Here is a 16,942-nt window from a genome sequence, read left to right on the forward strand (position 1 = left end):
GATCAACTAGACAAAAAATCAACAAAGAAATATCATAAGTGAAACAAACTTTTGAAGAAATAGATTTAGTAGATATCTATACACTGTTTCACCCCACAGCATCAGAATACACCTTTTTTTCAGCTGCACATGGGACAGTCTCCAAAATAGACAATATACTGGTTCACAGAACATGCTTAAGTAAATGCAAATGAATTGAAACTACCCCATGTATATCATCAGACCATAGTGCATTGAAATTGGAAATCAATGGCAGAAGAAACCACAAAAATTTCATAAACTTGGAAATTAAACAACACCCTTCTGAACAACCAATGGGTCACAGATGAAATTAAAGTGGAAATTAGACATTTTTTATAATTAAACAAAAATTCCAATACAACATACTAGAACCCATAAGATACAAGGAAAGCAATCTTACTAGGGAAATTTATAGCAGTGCACTCTCACATCAAGAAAGCATAGAAAGCTCATATAAACAAACTAATTTTGAACTTCAGACTTATAGAAAAAGAAGGGCAAGTCAAGTCTAAAGCTTGTACAAGGGAGGAAACTGTAAAGATCAGAGCAGAAATTAATGCAATGAAGACTACAAAAACAATATAAAAATTAATGAATAAGGTTGGTTCCTTGAAAAATTAAATAAAATTGATTAAACTCTTGGCCAACCTTATCAAAAAGGAAAGTCTACAAATTCAGGCAATTAGAAATGAAACAGGTAAAATCACAACAGATCTTTCAGAAATCCAGAAGATCATCAATGCCTATTTTGAGAACTTTTATTCTAATAAGATAGAAAACACAGAAGAAATGGACAGGTTTCTAGATACATATGAATTATCAAAGCTGAATCAAGATGATATAAAATTTCTAAATATCCAATACCAGTCAATGAAATTGAAGATGTAATTAAACATCTATCAACAAAGAAAAGCCCAGGCCCTGACAGATTCACTGCTTAATTCCACAAGAAATTTAGAGAGGACCTAACGCTTCTAATCTGAAACTCTTTAATGAAGTTGAAAGGTAAGCAGTACTCCCAAATTCATCCCTGGAAACAAGCATTACCAAAACAAGAGAAAGAGACAACCAAAAAAAGAGAAGTGCAGGCTAATCTAATGCACATAGATGCAAAAATCCTCAATAAGATATTGGCAAAGAGAATGCAACAACAAATCATCAAGAATATTACACAACATGATGAAGTAGGGTTCATCCCAATGATCCAGGATGGTTCAACATAAGCAAATCAATAAATGTAATACACAGAGCCAAAGATAAAAGTCACAATATCATCTCAATAGACCCAGAAGAATATTTAATAAAATCCAACACCCATTTATCATAAAAACCCTATAGAAAACTGGAATAGATTGCCTTTATTTCAGTCTGATAGAAGCCATCTGTGACAAACCAACAATCATCATACTAAATGATCCAAAACTGAAAGCTTTCACTCTAAAATCAGGAACAAGACAAAGATGCCCACTGTCACCACTCCTGTTCAATATAGTTGTGGAAACATTAGCAATTAGACATGAGAAAGAAATAAAGGGAACAAGAATAGGAAAGGAAGAAGTTAAATTATCATTATTCACAGATGACATGGTACTCACATAGAAGACCCCAAGAACTCCACCAAAAGACTTCTAGATTTAGTAACCAAATTCAGTAGCATAGCTGGATACAAAGACAACACTAAAAAAACCAATAGGTTTCCTGTACACAAACAACAAACTCACTGAGAGAGTAATGAGGGAAATAATACCTTTCACAATAGCATAAAAAAAGAAATACATAGTAATCAATCTAGTGAAGGAAGTAAAAGATCTTTACACTGAAAACTACATTACTCAGAAAAAAAGGGGGTCAAATCGGATATTAAAAATAGAAGTATATCACTTGTTAGAAAGAACCAATATAGTGAAAACAGCCATATTTCCAAAATTGTGATGGAGATTTAATATAATTCCAATCAAAATACCAATAGCATATCTTACAGCATTAGAAAACACAATTCTAAAATTCGTTTGGAACCAGAATAGACCTAAAATATCAAAAACAATTTTGGGCAACAAAAGCAAGACAATAGGCATCTCAATTCTTGACTTGACATTATACTACAAAGGTACTGTGAAAAAAACAGCACAGTACTGGCAAAATAAAACAAAACTAGACCAGACCAGACCAGAGCAGACCAGACCAGACCAAACCAAGCCAGAACTAAAAATCAATGGAACAGATGTGAAGATGGAGTAACAACTCCAAATACACTCAGCTGTCTTATGTTCGACAAAGGGGTCAAACACCTTCACGGGAAGAAAGATAGCCTCTTTGGTAAGTGGTGATGGAAAAATTGGCTTTCCATACACCAGAGATTAAAACTAGACATATATTTTTCACCAGGCACTAAAATAAAATAAAAATGGATCAAATATGTAAATATAAAAACAGAAACACTAAATCTGCTGGAAGATAGAATAAGCAGAACTCTTGAAGACATAGGTGCAGGCATAGACTGTAGGAACAAAACCCCAATCTCACAGGGAATACCACATAATCAACTAGGATCTCATTTTTAAAAAAAGCTTTTGCATAGCAAAATAAGTCATCAAGAGGGTGAAGAGATAATTCATAGATGGGAAAAAATTATTGTCACCTGCTCCTCAGACAAAGTGCTAACATGGGCACGTATAAAGAACTAAAAAAAAAAAAAAAACATACTCCAAAATGTAAAGACTCAATCCAAAAATGGCCATCTGAAATGAGTACACATTTCCCAAATAAAGAAGTAGAAATGCAAATAAATATATGAAAAATTGTTCAACATCACTGGTCATTCAAGAGATGCAAATTAAAACAATGCTGACTCGGGGGCTGGGGATTTAGCTCAGCGGCAAAAGCGCCTGCCTGGCAAGTGCAAGGTCGTGAGTTCGGTTTCCGGTACCGGAGAAAAACCAAAAACAAAAAACAAAAAACAAAAAAAACCAAAAAACAAAAACAAAAACAATGCTGACAGTGTATCTCACTCAAGAAAGAATTATTATTATCAAGAAATCAACCAATAACAAATGCTGGTGGGGCTGTGTGGACAAAGAACCCTTCTTCATTGTTATTGGGAGTGTAGAGCTGTGCAACCATTGTGGAAATCAGTGTGGAGATTCATCAAAAAACTAAAATATAGAAGTTTCCTTGTACTTATGTACTTCTTTTCTATTAAAAGCATCACACCACAGTGATATATGCACATCCATGTTTATGTAATAGGTAAGTCTTGGGAACAGCCCAAATGCCCATTAACCCATGAATGGATAAAGACGATGTGTTTTTTTTATACAGTGGAGTACTACTCAACCATAAGAGACATTGTAGAAATCTGGGAAAAATTAAGGGTTGGTTTTAAGAAAGATGTTAACTCTTTCTTTTTGTGATACTTTGATGTTGATATTGGAATTGTAAGAAATAATAGAGATGTTATATCCCTTTCATTCAGTTTCCTTTAATGGTAATGTAGGAATGGTGGTTTTAAGTCCATTTATAAGGCAGATACAGCTTTTTTTCTGTCTGATTGTACTATTGCAATCTAAAATCTTCATAGTAACTTCATATTTTCAGAAAAAAGTATATTCAACTTGACCTTTTGATGTGGGGATTTTTTTCTTAAAGGAAAGGGAAACTTGGTCTTTGATAGGGACCTAGGCTGATTTTATATCTTGGCTGTTGTGTGGGTTCTGGCTGCCATTCATTTTCTTTTCTTTTCTTTTCTTTTCTTTTCTTTTCTTTTCTTTTCTTTTCTTTTCTTTTCTTTTCTTTTCTTTCTTTTCTTTTCTTTTCTTCTTTTCTTTTCTTTTCTTTTTGTCTTTTTGAGACAGGGTCTCAATATGCAGTTCAGGCTGGCCTTGAGCTCATGTTGTAGCCCAGGCTGGTCTTGAACTCACAGCATTCCTCCTGCCTCAGGCTCCTGAGTGCTGGGAATACAGGAATATGCCTACATTTGGCTTCTGTAATTCTTTTTTCATGTTTTCAGTGCTGGGGGCCCAGCACACTCACTTGGTCATCAGCCCCTGTTGTCTTTGTCCACACCACAAAGTTGCTCCTCCTCTCCAGTCATGGCTCACCAGTGTCCATGGCCACTCACGTGGATAATCTAATCATCTAGTGCACAGGTCCCTGCTCCATTTTATGCCCCACATCTGGCCTCGCTGCTCTCCACAGAGCAGCCCATGAGATCAGTAAAAGCACAAATGCAATAATATTTCTCCCCTACTGAAAACTCTTCAATTGTTTCTTGATAAAAATGCATTCAAAGGAGAATTCCAGAATTCCCATTGTCAACAGTCCTCCCTCTCCACCATCACCATGGTCTTTCCCTCTCTCCCAGCCTATCTCTGAGCCACAGTGTCTTTCCCTAGTCCTTCATGGACATCAAACTTCTCCTACCTCGGGCTCTTTGCACATGCTCTCTGACCACCACCTTGGATCTGAGAACAATTCCCTCTAATCTTTCATGTTTCAGCTTAAGCACTGCCTTCTTGGAGAAGACTTGCCTGTGTTCTGTGTAGGATGTAAGTCCTTGCCCTCTGCACCAAGAAATTATCTACTATCACTGATTTCTGATCATGGTCTTTATGACACTGGATACATTTTTTTTTCCTGGTACCGGGAATCAAACTCACAACCTTGCACTTGCCAGGCAAGTGCTGTGCCGCTGAGCTAAAGCCCAAGTCCCAACACTTGATACATTATCAGGACCCCACCAAAAGACCAGAAAGTAGTAAATTGTTCTGGGCAGGGTCCTGGGGAGAGGAAGTTTTTTTTCAATTTTTGGATTATTAAATGGATCTGATTCCCCTTATATTGCACTGGGGTGGGGCAAGGAGAAATTTAGTCCTAGGGAGTGGCACCAGCTTCTTGGTTGCCTTGGCCTTGACCTAAATAGCAAGTTCTTGTTCCTGTCTTTCAGCCTTTGAATTCTGTTTTCACAACCATTTCTGACACTCACAGTGGGTCCTTTGTTTCTGATGAGATATTTGGGCTTTCAACCTGGGGCCACGGTCACATTACGGTCCATGAACTGCTTGAAATCATATGCACAGATTTATGTTTACACACGGGGGAGAATCTATAATAGCCTTCATTGGATTTTCAAAGGCATCCATAACCTTAAAAAGGTTATTTCCACCCTAGATAACTCCCAATACACTCTGATTTCAAGTACCCCCATAACTGTATAATTATGTACTTTGACAAAAATCTCTAAAGATTCTTGGCGTTTGTTACGATGTGTTATCACACGGCAGGGCTAAAACATTTCACTACCATAATAAAACTCAAGTAGGCAATTCTTAAGAGTTGATCAGGGGCTGGGAGTATACTTCAGTGATATAGTACATGAAACCTTGGGCTCAATTCCCTCCACATCAAAAATAACCCAAAACCCCCTTCAATATAAGTGAGAATGATAATGTCTTATGCTAAAGTTCTTGTGTAAGATGTGTCAGTAAAAGTGATAATTTCTCACACTAAAGTTGATGTGTTCATGCTAAAGACCTTTTATTTACTTGAAAAGTAATTAGCATTTCCTATTTTCATCTAACAGTAGAGAATCAGGTTCTGAGGGGCAGAGCAGATACAAAGGCGAAGAAGACAGAGGTCCTTCTCCAAAGAGCTGACAGTGTATATGGAGATACAGTAAAGAACAGAATACATGAGATCTAAATATATCTTAGAGGTATGAAGTGAATGCTATTAAAGCAAGATAAAAGAAATAAGAATTCTGCCTGGATCACTGAGTTTCTACATTTGATCTGAAGGACAAAGGATGCAGAGAACACAGACAGACTTGTCTGATGCAGGTGGAAGACACTGGGGGGGTCAAACTGAGCTCAGGATAGAGAATTAGGTGAGGGCCAGACTTTGCAGGCCCCGAATGGATGCTGTGCTTATTGATTTCCTATATCATGGGGTCTCTGGAGTCGTTTTGAAGAGCAGTATGGACATGATTTGATCAGAAGGTGACTGGCCATCGTGGGGGTGATAATGGATATCTTATGAGAGACCCCTGTAAAGTGTAGAGGAGAAACGATCAGGATCCAAACTTGGGTCATGGCAGGGAGAAGAGGCAGAGAAGAGAATGTGCCAAGGTGAACGCTTCCCTGGGAAGGAGGAGCAGAGGAGAGGGACAGCAGGGGGAGAGGCTGCTGGGTCTGATTCAAACAGAGTAAAACGGCAGGGAAAATCAGTGTTAATGATGGGGTGTGCAGGAGAAAGAACAGTGAAAGAGCAAGCTGGAGGGGTTGGCAAGGACCTGACGGTTGAAAGGGAAGTAGGTGTTACAGGGACCCGCCCAATCTGCAAGTCCGTCAGATGGGAAAGGAAGAGGCCGAGGCCATCACAGACAGGCTTCTCACTTGCCTGCCTACTGCTTTCTACACATCCTCATTTAAGCATCTCAAAAAAGCCCACACTGGGATCCATATCAGTAGTGAGGAGACGAAGGCAGAGATGAATAACACGATTGCATCAGTGACCCTGGGCTTGGAGTAAAGCTCCAGCTCCACGAGGGATACCCTTAACCCCCAAGCATCCACAGGGTGTACAGTAAAGGACAGAGGTGTTCGAACTTCTTTGTCAAAATGCAAGATGGAAGTTTGGGGATACTCCTCTTTTTATCATTTTAGGTTGCAAATTATGTAAATGCGAGTTTCAAGAATTACTCTAGTGGACACTAGGAGTTAAGTAGCTAGAACACACATGATACAGCAGTACCTCGGTTCACAAACTCAGTTCTTGGCGTGATTCTAGTCACAAACTGAACTGGATGAGAACCGAATCAAATTTCCCCATGAAGTCAACATCTAACGTAACCACTGAATTTGACTCAGTTCTCATCCAACTTAGTTTGCCACCGGAATTGTGGAAAGAATCAAGCTTGTGAACTGAGGTACCACTGCACTTTGTATTTGGTTTTTAGTTTGAGTGTGGTACCTATGTCTTTGGCTTACCATTCAACAATTGTATTTCAAAATTAAAACAATTCTATAGTGCTTTACATAATTTTTATTTATTTATTGTGGTACTAGAGATGAAACACAGGGCTTTGCACTGATGTACATTCTCAGTTCCTTTTAAAAATTTTTCACTGTGAGACAGAATCTTACTAGGTTCCAAAGTTGCCCAGCCTGGGCTCAAAACATGTGATCCTCCTGCCTCAGCTTCTCTGAGTGCTGGGATTATAGGACACTGCCACCATAAGTAATTTTTAAAATTTAAACTATGTTGTTCCCTCTCCTCAAAATCAATGGATTAATATCACAAAAGTAATATATAACTCAACAATATAACTATATCTGTGCCATTTCCCTGGACTTTTCATTTTGAAGATTTAAGTTAGATTTAAATGCACTAATAAATTGCCTCCTAAACCTCCGTTCTCTCTCCACAGAGGTATTTTACCACCTGCCGTGATGGAGTCCCAGGGGTGAGAGATGAGCCCTACCTGAGTGCGTGGTTTCTCGCCAAGCTTGGCTGACGCTCTTGCAACATTTCAAAAATGTTTGGCTGGCGAAGAAATGCCACAATCTTGTCATTATATGCTGAAATAGACAAAAGCGCAGAGTTGTGGTTCAATCTGTAGCCCAGAGATAATTTCTCTGATGTCTGGAAACTGCCTGCTTGACACCAGAATTAATGTAGGATTCTGAAGGTCTCATAAAGAATGTAACCTCCTGCATTTTTCAAATGTGACATAATAGCATTATCATTTCAGAAAGATCAAACTAAAGGCGAGTGAGTTCTAAGTAATCATCCACAATATGTCCAGTACTTTGCTAGGTGTTATCTAATCTCTGCATAAATAGGTAAAGGAGAATGAAATGGCTCTTCCACGAGAGGGGTTCTCCTCACTTCTAATTTCTCGTGGTTCTCTTGTCACAGTTTTTTTGGCAGAAAATTCTTCAGGAGCTTGAAGAAATCTTTCCTGAGCACTTGACACAACCCGTGTCTGAGTGTCGGTTTCCCTGTTGTGATGATGGGAATACCCATGACTCACTCTTTTGCCTCATTTCCCTTGAGACAGTGGCCTGTGTTCTGGAAACAGATAGCTGAGATTAGGAATAAACACTGTGCAAGCTCTCCCCGTGCATACATGGAAAGAGAGGTGTGAACTACAAATTGCATCTAGCAACAGTGAAGTCCACTGCCTCACTTAAGCTGTGCTCTTCTGGATGGAGCTGGCAAACCATAGAATGGGATAAAGAAGAAGACCTGGGAAGGTCTGGGAAGAGTAGAGAAACGGGAGGGGAAGGGAAGAGGAAAAGGACATAAGGGAATGGGAGTGAAAGGTTCGGGAGGAAGTGTCAGAACAGAGGAGAGAGAAAACACAGACTGTTGAATATTAAGCAATTCATGATAAGAAAACAAGGTGAAATATTGCATGGCCTGAGGTTCAAACAGATACGAATACATACCCAGAGGCAATGACTCATGCTGATGCTGGCTTCGAATTGCAGCTACCAGGCTGTGTCCTGGCCTGGCCAGTAAAGAGGCTCCTCTGTTTCTAGAAACTTCTGAGGCCTGATTTCAAAATAAAAGTGTAAGATTGAAAATCTGTCATCAATTTCAGCTGATCTTTTTGTAATAATTTTTCAAGGTGAGTGGTAAACTGCTGACATCATCTAAGTTTTTTTTTAAAAAGTAATAAAAATTACAGTCATCCAAGTAATGAAAAAATAGACAAGTTTCTTAAAAAAATGACTGGTTGATGTGTTATATTATGATTAAGCAAGTGATTGTGCCACATGTCATTAAGTTAATGCACTGACTAGACTAAGAAACAGCTCTCATCAGAACTATGAGAGCAGTAAGTTCCATATAAATAGTATCCTTTCCAAGAGGTAGCACTGAACTTCAACACTGAACATGGTATAGATTTGCTCTTATGAAAAGTGCTGGTAACTCTCAAAGGGAATTCTCTGTTGAGTGCCTATGGTATCACGATAGAAAACTTGCTCTCCTGATTTAGAACTTGGTGGATATATTAAATTTTAAAATTGACATACTGAGTATCTCATATCCTCACAAATTTTGCAAGAGAAGCATGATGAAACTGAATTTACAGATAGAGAATCTGAGGTTCCAAGAAAAGAAAGTTTTCCCAAATTTAAAACCCTAAGAGCGAGAACCAGGATTCTAATTAATCTACAGCTGTAAAGCATTTCTTTATACCAATGGTGCTACCAGCCTTCATTCAGTATTTTGGTTTTGGTTGCTCATTTGTGACAAAATGTCATGGGATAAATAACTTGCTTAGTCTAAAATTGGTATTTGTGATGAGAAAGCTAAATTGGCTCAATGTTAAAATTTAATAAATCCTCTAAATTCTACAACATGATAACAAACTTTCTACCACAATTTCATATATATTTTGTTCTGTAAAGCTCTTACAGAATAAGACATTAAAACTGGGGCACTACAGATTTTCCACATTGGATTACATTTACCAGATCAATAGGATTTAGTGTACATTATGATTCAGTCTATGTGGTGTTGGACAAAGTACAGAAAAATAGGCATTAGAATATTTAACAATTTTGAAGGTAACATTGTAAGACATTTATAAAAAATTCAAATATACAGATAAAACAGTAAAGAAAATTCTCTGAGACCAGTATAAAATTCACTCATAGAATTCAGGACAGCTGATGAGAACTTGCGCCACAAAATCTAGAAAGGGCAAGTCATCTTCAGAATGGTCAGTTAAGACTGGACCATCTATGATCATGCAAGTGATTCCTTTTTTTTAAAAAGAGCATAATAAATTTACTGAGGAAAAGAAAACTGTCTGAGAGAGGGACGGAAGGAACTTAGCCATTTCTAATTAAAAATATGGTAACTGGTGGTATACCTTCAGGTCTTGTTTTTATGCTTCACACCAAGAGTAGCATCCTTACAAACACAGATGTGCTACCATTTCAGTATCTATAGATGGCAGCCTCTGCTGCTCTTCTGGACGTTTGAGGGATGCACCTCCTTCTTTTTTCTCTTCAATCTGGCCACGGTTCACTTGATGGACACAGAAATAGCCCATGTGCCAATTTGGTACTGGGAATTGAACTCAGAATCTTGTGCTTGCCAGGTAGGTGCTGTGCCACTAAGCTATATATCCGGCCCATGTACCAATTTGGGAAATTTTTCACTTTGCTGTCGATAGCATTCAGCTCTGCCCAGTCAGACACCAAAATGTTTTTGTTATTTTATTTTTTGAGACAGGGTCTCACTGTGTAGTTCAGGCTTCCCTTGAACTCCCTATGTAGCCCAGGCTGGTCTCAAACTTGAGGTGATTTTCCTGCCTTAGCCTCTGGAATGTTGGGATTACAGATATGTGCCACTATGCCTCGTTTGTAAGCTGCTATTTCTGCAGCAGCACTTCCCAGTCTCCGTTAGAGGGTTACAGTGCAAAGAGGTGAAAGAGGTTTACTGATCATTGAACTATACAGTATGGAGTCCTCACACTTCCCTTTTTCCTCCATAAATTAATTAATGTGTAAAATTTCTCTGGGACTAAAACAATATGGCTCTTTTCCTGAAAGGGAACTGTAAGGTCCACTTTAATGTGTGCTTGACGATATGTCTGATGATGAAAGGACAGAATTCTCAAAGACCACTCAGTGGAACATCATTTAAATGATCAATTATAGCGAGAAATGGGAAAAGTGGATAACCTGGAATCTGAGTTGAGGAGGCTTGGTGCACTGAACTCAAGCGACCCCTGCTGTCTCACCTCAAGTGAAAGTGTAGTGGGTCACCCCAAAATGAATAGGGTTTTGAAACAGGAAGCGCTCTCTTTTCATACCAGTTCTCAAAGACTTTCCTGTGTTGTTCATAAGCTTAGGGCAAAATATCAACTACTTCCGAGATCACCTGCTCGTTGTAAAGCTAAGCTGGAGGGAAATTCAGAATCCAGATCAAGTCCAGCAATCCCAGAAACAGATTGACAGATCTGCTTCAGATCAACTCTGAGGGAGCTGGAGGAAACAACACGCGGGACAGATAGGCTTGCAGTTTCCTGAGCCACAGAAACATCTGCCAAGGGCTGGTCTTGGATAACCCAGAGCCCAGAGCCCAGCACCGTGAGACAGAAAGAGCCTTTTGCAATTAGGGGCCCAGGAATCCACAGACAGGAAGTCAGTTTCAGTGAAACCTTTGGGAAATTCTGGGGATTCTAAAAATGAGCTAGAATTTAGAATGCACTAGAGCCCTCTAACCCTGCTACAGTTTAAACAATCCATCCCAAGGAACTGATTTGGGTTTCCTCCCAAACATAACGCCAGCATTGCTTTTTCAACTACTGCAGGTGACTAGAAACCTGGGTTTTTCTTTTAACACCAACAGTGTGTGATTCAAATTTCCTGGTGTTTGGGCCTTTTGGTCTGAGTTTCTCAGGGTGTGTGTGTGTGTGTGTGTGTGTGTGAGAGAGAGAGAGAGAGAGAGAGAGAGAGAAACAGAGAGAGACAGAGACAGAGACAGAGACAGAGAGACAGAGAGATAGAGACAGAGAGACAAAAACAGAGAGAGAGACAGAGACAGAATGTTCCCCAGTGGCCTACCTTTCCCTAGACATGCTATGATTATTGTATGACTGGGTAAGTTAAGGCTACTTTTAGGATTGTTTTTTAATTTTTATATGTTGATTGCTTTCATCATAATTGTAAATGTGAAAACTTCAAAAGTTTAGGTCTCCAGACAAAACAAAGTTGATTCCCTCAGAAAATAGTTTCCAGTGAGTGGTATACAAGCTTCTCTTCAGTGCTGCAATGTAGGCATATACACTGGTATGCTTTTAAAAGGCTGTGATTGAAAACGCAGGACTTAGCATTTGGCTAATGATCAGTTAATCCTCTTTCTGAAGACTGAAGGAACAGAATCAGAGGAAAGGCTCAGTTGATGAATTTACATAATCTTTAGATACTTCTTGTGCTTTTTTTTTGTTTGTTTGTTTGTTTTTCTGGTACTGGGAATTGAACTCATTACCTCACTCTTGCCAGGCAGGCGTTGTGCCACTGAGCTAAATCCCTAGCCCCTCTTGTGCTTTAAAAATGGACCATTAATGAAGTTTTCAGCTGGAGATGGTGGTTCTTGCCAGTAGACCCAGCACTCTGGGAAGCTGAGACAGGAGGATGCCAAGTTTGAGCCCACTTTGGGCAACTTAGCAACTTAACAAGACCCTGTCTCTAAAGAAATTAAATAAATGGATAAATTATTGAATGAATGAGTGAATAAATGAATGAGTGAATGAATAAACAGGTCAGAGGACATAGCTCAGGGCTAGTTTCTTCCCTAGCATTGTCAAACGAAACCAAAACCACAAAATCTTTAGAATTATCTTATGGAAACAAAGCAGATCTAGATATGGATTGTTGGATATACTGGATTTTGGACATACTTGCTTCATGGAGCAGTGAAACGTGGGCAAGAAATGCAATGTACGTAGGAATCCTTGAATTAAGTGATGATAGGTCCATATGATGAAATACTACCCAAGATATCTGAGGCCTGGAAATTGCCTCCAAAGCATTGTAATGTTAAAGCAGAACCACAGACTCCAGGATCCAGTCTCTCAGTTCTAAATGCGCTGAGGAGTGACCCCAGATGGAGGTCATGCCTACCTCTTAAGTTCTTTCTCTTCTGTCTGTGTTTTCTACCCTCGTCACATATTGTTTATAATTAATTTTCAAAGGTGTCTGAATTTTACAAACTTCCCACAAAACATATCATGAAGTGTAGGTCATATAGAATTCAGAAGACATTTATCTACTGTAAGAAGAATGTAGAAATTACTTTTTCCCCAAAAGTGAGCTTTCTGGGTGAAAACTCCTCCGTGTCTACAGAGCCAATAAAATGACCTTGCTGCAAAGGCAGCTCACTGTTCTCGGTCATGGCCGTGACTTCTACTTTAAAGTCTGAAGTTTCTCTTCCTGCCATCCCCTTGCGAGTTCTCCGGAACAGTCACTGTTAAGCTGTTTTGTGTCTGTCTCCAAAAATTTTCTATGACTAGTGATTTTCCTAACCTGAAGAAGATAAGGTGACAAAGATGATGCGTTCTGATATTTTTCTTATAACTATTAATTGATACTGTTAATGGCAGTGAAAACATAACACAGTTATTGACCTCCAGTGATTTCCTTACTGACAGGGAAATGTGTCTGAGGGTTACAACCCTATATCCCCTTTGAATTCCATTTGCACATTATGAGCAGAGATAAAGCCTGCTTTGTTGATTCTTAAATATATTGCAGATAAAGTGTGACTGTGCTCAAATGCAAGTGAAAGTGTCAATAACCTTTTTATTCATAAATCCTGTATTCCTGATAACTGTATTCATGAATCTGCTTGCAAAATTTCTGGGAGAAAAGGAGAATAGTCTAAAAAATGGTTAGCAGTGTTTCCATCAGTAACTTTTAGGATCTAGGTTAAAATTTTTATCATTTAGGTAAAAATTCGGATCCTTAACATTGAAACTGATTTTGATTACATTCTGAAGTAAAACAGTTTTAAAATACTAGCTGCTAAGCCACACTTCCAAGAATGGCTGATGTATGTCACAAATACGTATGTCATGTCAGAGTACTGACAACTAAGGTTACAGTCCAAGAAACACGTATAGTGAATTCTCCATTGCCTGTGGCATACGACAGCAGTGCCCAACCTTTTCTGGCACCAGGGACTAGTTTTGTGGAGGTCAGGTTTTGCACGGATCTGGGTGGTGGTGACGGTTTCAGGATGATTCACAGGAGCCCACTACCTATATATCTCTCCTATGGGCAGTTCACTGCAGGGTTCCTGCTCCTTTGAGACTTCCATACCCTGCTGATCCAACAGGAGGCCAGGAGGAGCTCCGTGGAGCTGCAAGCAGTGGGGAGTGGCTGGAAAAGCAGACAAAGGTTTGCTTTCTCCCAACTCTCACCACCTGCCCTGCAGTCCCATGACCATCAGGTCATGGACCTGTACTGGTCTGTAGCCCAGACACTGGGGACCCTGGTAGGTGCTTGGTATAAAAAAACCATGGACTATGGAAACAACTGATGTTCTCAAGTCTCTTATTTCTGTCTGCTTAACTGTCCTTGGTAACCAGATATCTTGCTGTTGTCATACCTGCTATCCACTTCTCTGAGGACAGACCTGCCAGCTTCCCCTATTGGCTTTCCTGCTTGTCTTACCTGTGTTGGTGTCAGGACTCTGATTCTTAGCAACATGGCTGGAGAACTAGGAATCAGGCCTCACAGACACAGAATCACAGAGCTGGGACTGACTTTTGGTGATCCTCCATGAGAGAAGGAGGAAACTGAGAAAACTGAGGTTCCCAAAAGGAAAGAGATATGTGAAGGCGCTCAGCTCCTCTAGGAAGAGCTGGCACTGAGACTCGCATCTGCTGTCTGAAGCTCCAGTTACTCTTTGCAGTATGCCTATGAATCTTTGTTTTCTGTCTCTTTGCCTTGGGGCCTTGTGGTAGTCAGCTTTTTGTTACCATAACAAAATAACTGAGATAATCAAGATGTAGAGAGAAAAGGTATAATTTGGCCCCTAGTTCTGGAAGTTCCAGTCTAAGTGTGATTGGCTGCATTGGGGGCTTGTGGTGAGCAATATATCATGATAGGAGATCATGGTGGAGTGAAGTCATTCACCTCATAGCCAGGAGGCAAAAGACAGCAAGGAGAGGGCCAGGGCCCTTATAATCCCCTGCAAGGCCATGTCCTCAGTGACCTAGTGACCTAAAGGCCTCCCTCTAGACCCCATTTTGGGTGGTTGCTGGGGGTCCCACCCAGGGCTTTGTACTTGCTCAGCAACACTCTGTTAAGCCACACCCTCAGCCCCTAGACACCCACTGTTAAAGACCACCACCTCTGTGTAGCACACCCTAAGGATGGAGCTTTCACTACCCAGATCTCTAAGAGACATTCAACATCCAACCTCCAACATTTATAGGACAGCGACTTTCTCGCCTGCCCTGGACTGTGGCAGTGGCCTCTCCCTCAAATCCCTCTGCACAGTCCTTCTTTTTGGCCTGTAGAGTCTCCTTTTAAAGATACCAATTTACAGGGGGGGGGGAAATTAAGAAATCTGAGCTGTTTCTGGACTACCCAAGTGACCTGAGTTCTTTGATTTGCTTAACTATAAAATATGATTCTTAACCAAGGTGGTACAATCACCTGGCAGGGGGGTGGAAATACTTGGGGGTATGACAGCTAATTTTAGGTGTTACCCGATGGCATTAAAGGATACCCAGATAGCTGATAAAGCATACTCTGAGTGTATCTGTGAGGGTGTTTCTGGAAGAGACTGGCATTGGAATCACAGAGTGAGTTAGGAATATCCACACTCACCCAGTGTGAACGGGGCCTCCAACTGGTTGTCAGAATGGAGGACAGAAATGGGCAAATTCAAACACTCTCATCTGGAGCTGGGACACCCTTCTTCTCCTGCTGTTGGATAGCAGAACCCCAGGTTCTCCGACCTACAGATTGCAGGACTTGAACCAGTAGTCATCAAGGTCTCAGGCCTTTGTATTTGAGCTCAGCTATTCCACAAGCTTCCGTAGTCCTCCCCTTTTCTGACAGCATAGGTGGGGCTCTCAGTCCCATAATCACATGAACTAATGAATATAATTACTCACCACTCATGGGTCTGTCTGTATCCATTTATGCACATATCCATCTGTTGTACTAGTTTTGTTTCTTTCAAGAACACTGACTACTATAGGACTTTTTGTTTTGTTTTATTTTCTGTTTTGTTTTGACCATCACAATGACTGGTGAAGTAGGGTCACTTCTAACATTTTACGGGCAGGACAGGAAGCAAAGGTGTTGGAATGGGATGGGACAATTTCACATATCAGAAAACTGTCCTGACCCTAAATGTCAAGTCTCGCCCTGTTGAGCAACAACAGGTGAAGCGATCTGTAACATCTGTTTTTACAGAAAGATGATGACATTACTTTCTTCAAAATTCATTCAGTGTGCTCTTCTAGGGGGTGTGTCAAGCCTTCCCCAAACCAAGACACAGCCAGAGTGGGTCACATGAATGACCCCGTCTCCTATAGATTCTCCCTGGTTCTACTTCTGCAACTTCACAGATGTTGTGCTGTTGGTGGGGTTGCCCTCTCTCCTCCTTTGTACCTGGCTAGAGGCTACTAGTCTCCAAGTTCCAGATCAGACACCTTATTTGAGAAGGTACCTACCACCCTTGGCCTCATCTGAACTTCTATGGCACTTGTCCTAATGTCTCTCATGGCACTCAGTCATATTCTTATTTCTTTTGGCACTCAACTCTGTATTTTTTGCATGGCTTTAAAAATAGAATACAATACTGTGAAACAGTCCTTTGTATTCCACAGTGCTCATAGCAAAATATGCCCTGAATCAATGTTTGGTAAGCAAGACCACGTTAGCAAACACAGTTCACATGGCTCACTGTGTCCCTCCTCTGTTTTCACAGCAGAATCCCTCCTGTCTCCTCATCCCCTAAGCTGTGGGCTGCCACAGCAGGAAGAACTGCATATTTGTTTTCTTAGAGGCTGAGACTTTGTTTGCTTTGCTGTGCTGCCTCTGGATCAGACATCATCTCCCCGCACTTCTCTCTGTTGCTTTGCTGGGTTTCTACACGTTAGTCTACAGCTACCAGGAGGGAGGGGATGAGCAGGTGGATGGGTGGGGTTTGAACATCTAACATTCAGAGTGAGCCTGGAGTGGGTGCGTTAGGAAGGAGACAGGTGGCTGATACACCGTTACATCGTTTCACTGTCACATGTTAGAGTCTTCCAGCAGATTCCTGGCCGATGCTGGTATCACCTTTCTATTGATGTTGATATTAGAGGAACTGTTGTTGGCTGTTTAATTGTATTGAATAAATGCTTTGGAACAGGTACTGCAAGTGGTACCACTGGCTT

The 16,942-nt window shown here is 40.3% G+C and overlaps 1 protein-coding gene across 2 annotated transcripts in view; it reads right to left on the bottom strand.

Annotated features, from left to right (window-relative positions):
* Hecw1 (HECT, C2 and WW domain containing E3 ubiquitin protein ligase 1) overlaps positions 1-16,942 on the bottom strand; it is a 408,102-nt gene that overhangs the window by 58,748 nt on the left and 332,412 nt on the right. For both annotated transcript variants that reach the window (XM_013521104.1, XM_005397713.2), the window contains 2 exons: positions 8,469-8,574; positions 7,499-7,595 (listed from right to left, as the gene is read on the bottom strand). In XM_013521104.1, coding sequence (XP_013376558.1) covers positions 7,499-7,595; positions 8,469-8,574 — 203 coding nt within the window. The remainder of the gene's footprint in view (positions 1-7,498; positions 7,596-8,468; positions 8,575-16,942) is intronic.

The sequence above is a fragment of the Chinchilla lanigera genome, unplaced genomic scaffold, assembly GCF_000276665.1.
Source record: "Chinchilla lanigera isolate Chin_1 unplaced genomic scaffold, ChiLan1.0 scaffold00059, whole genome shotgun sequence".
In the NCBI taxonomy this organism is placed as follows: Eukaryota; Metazoa; Chordata; class Mammalia; order Rodentia; family Chinchillidae; genus Chinchilla; species Chinchilla lanigera.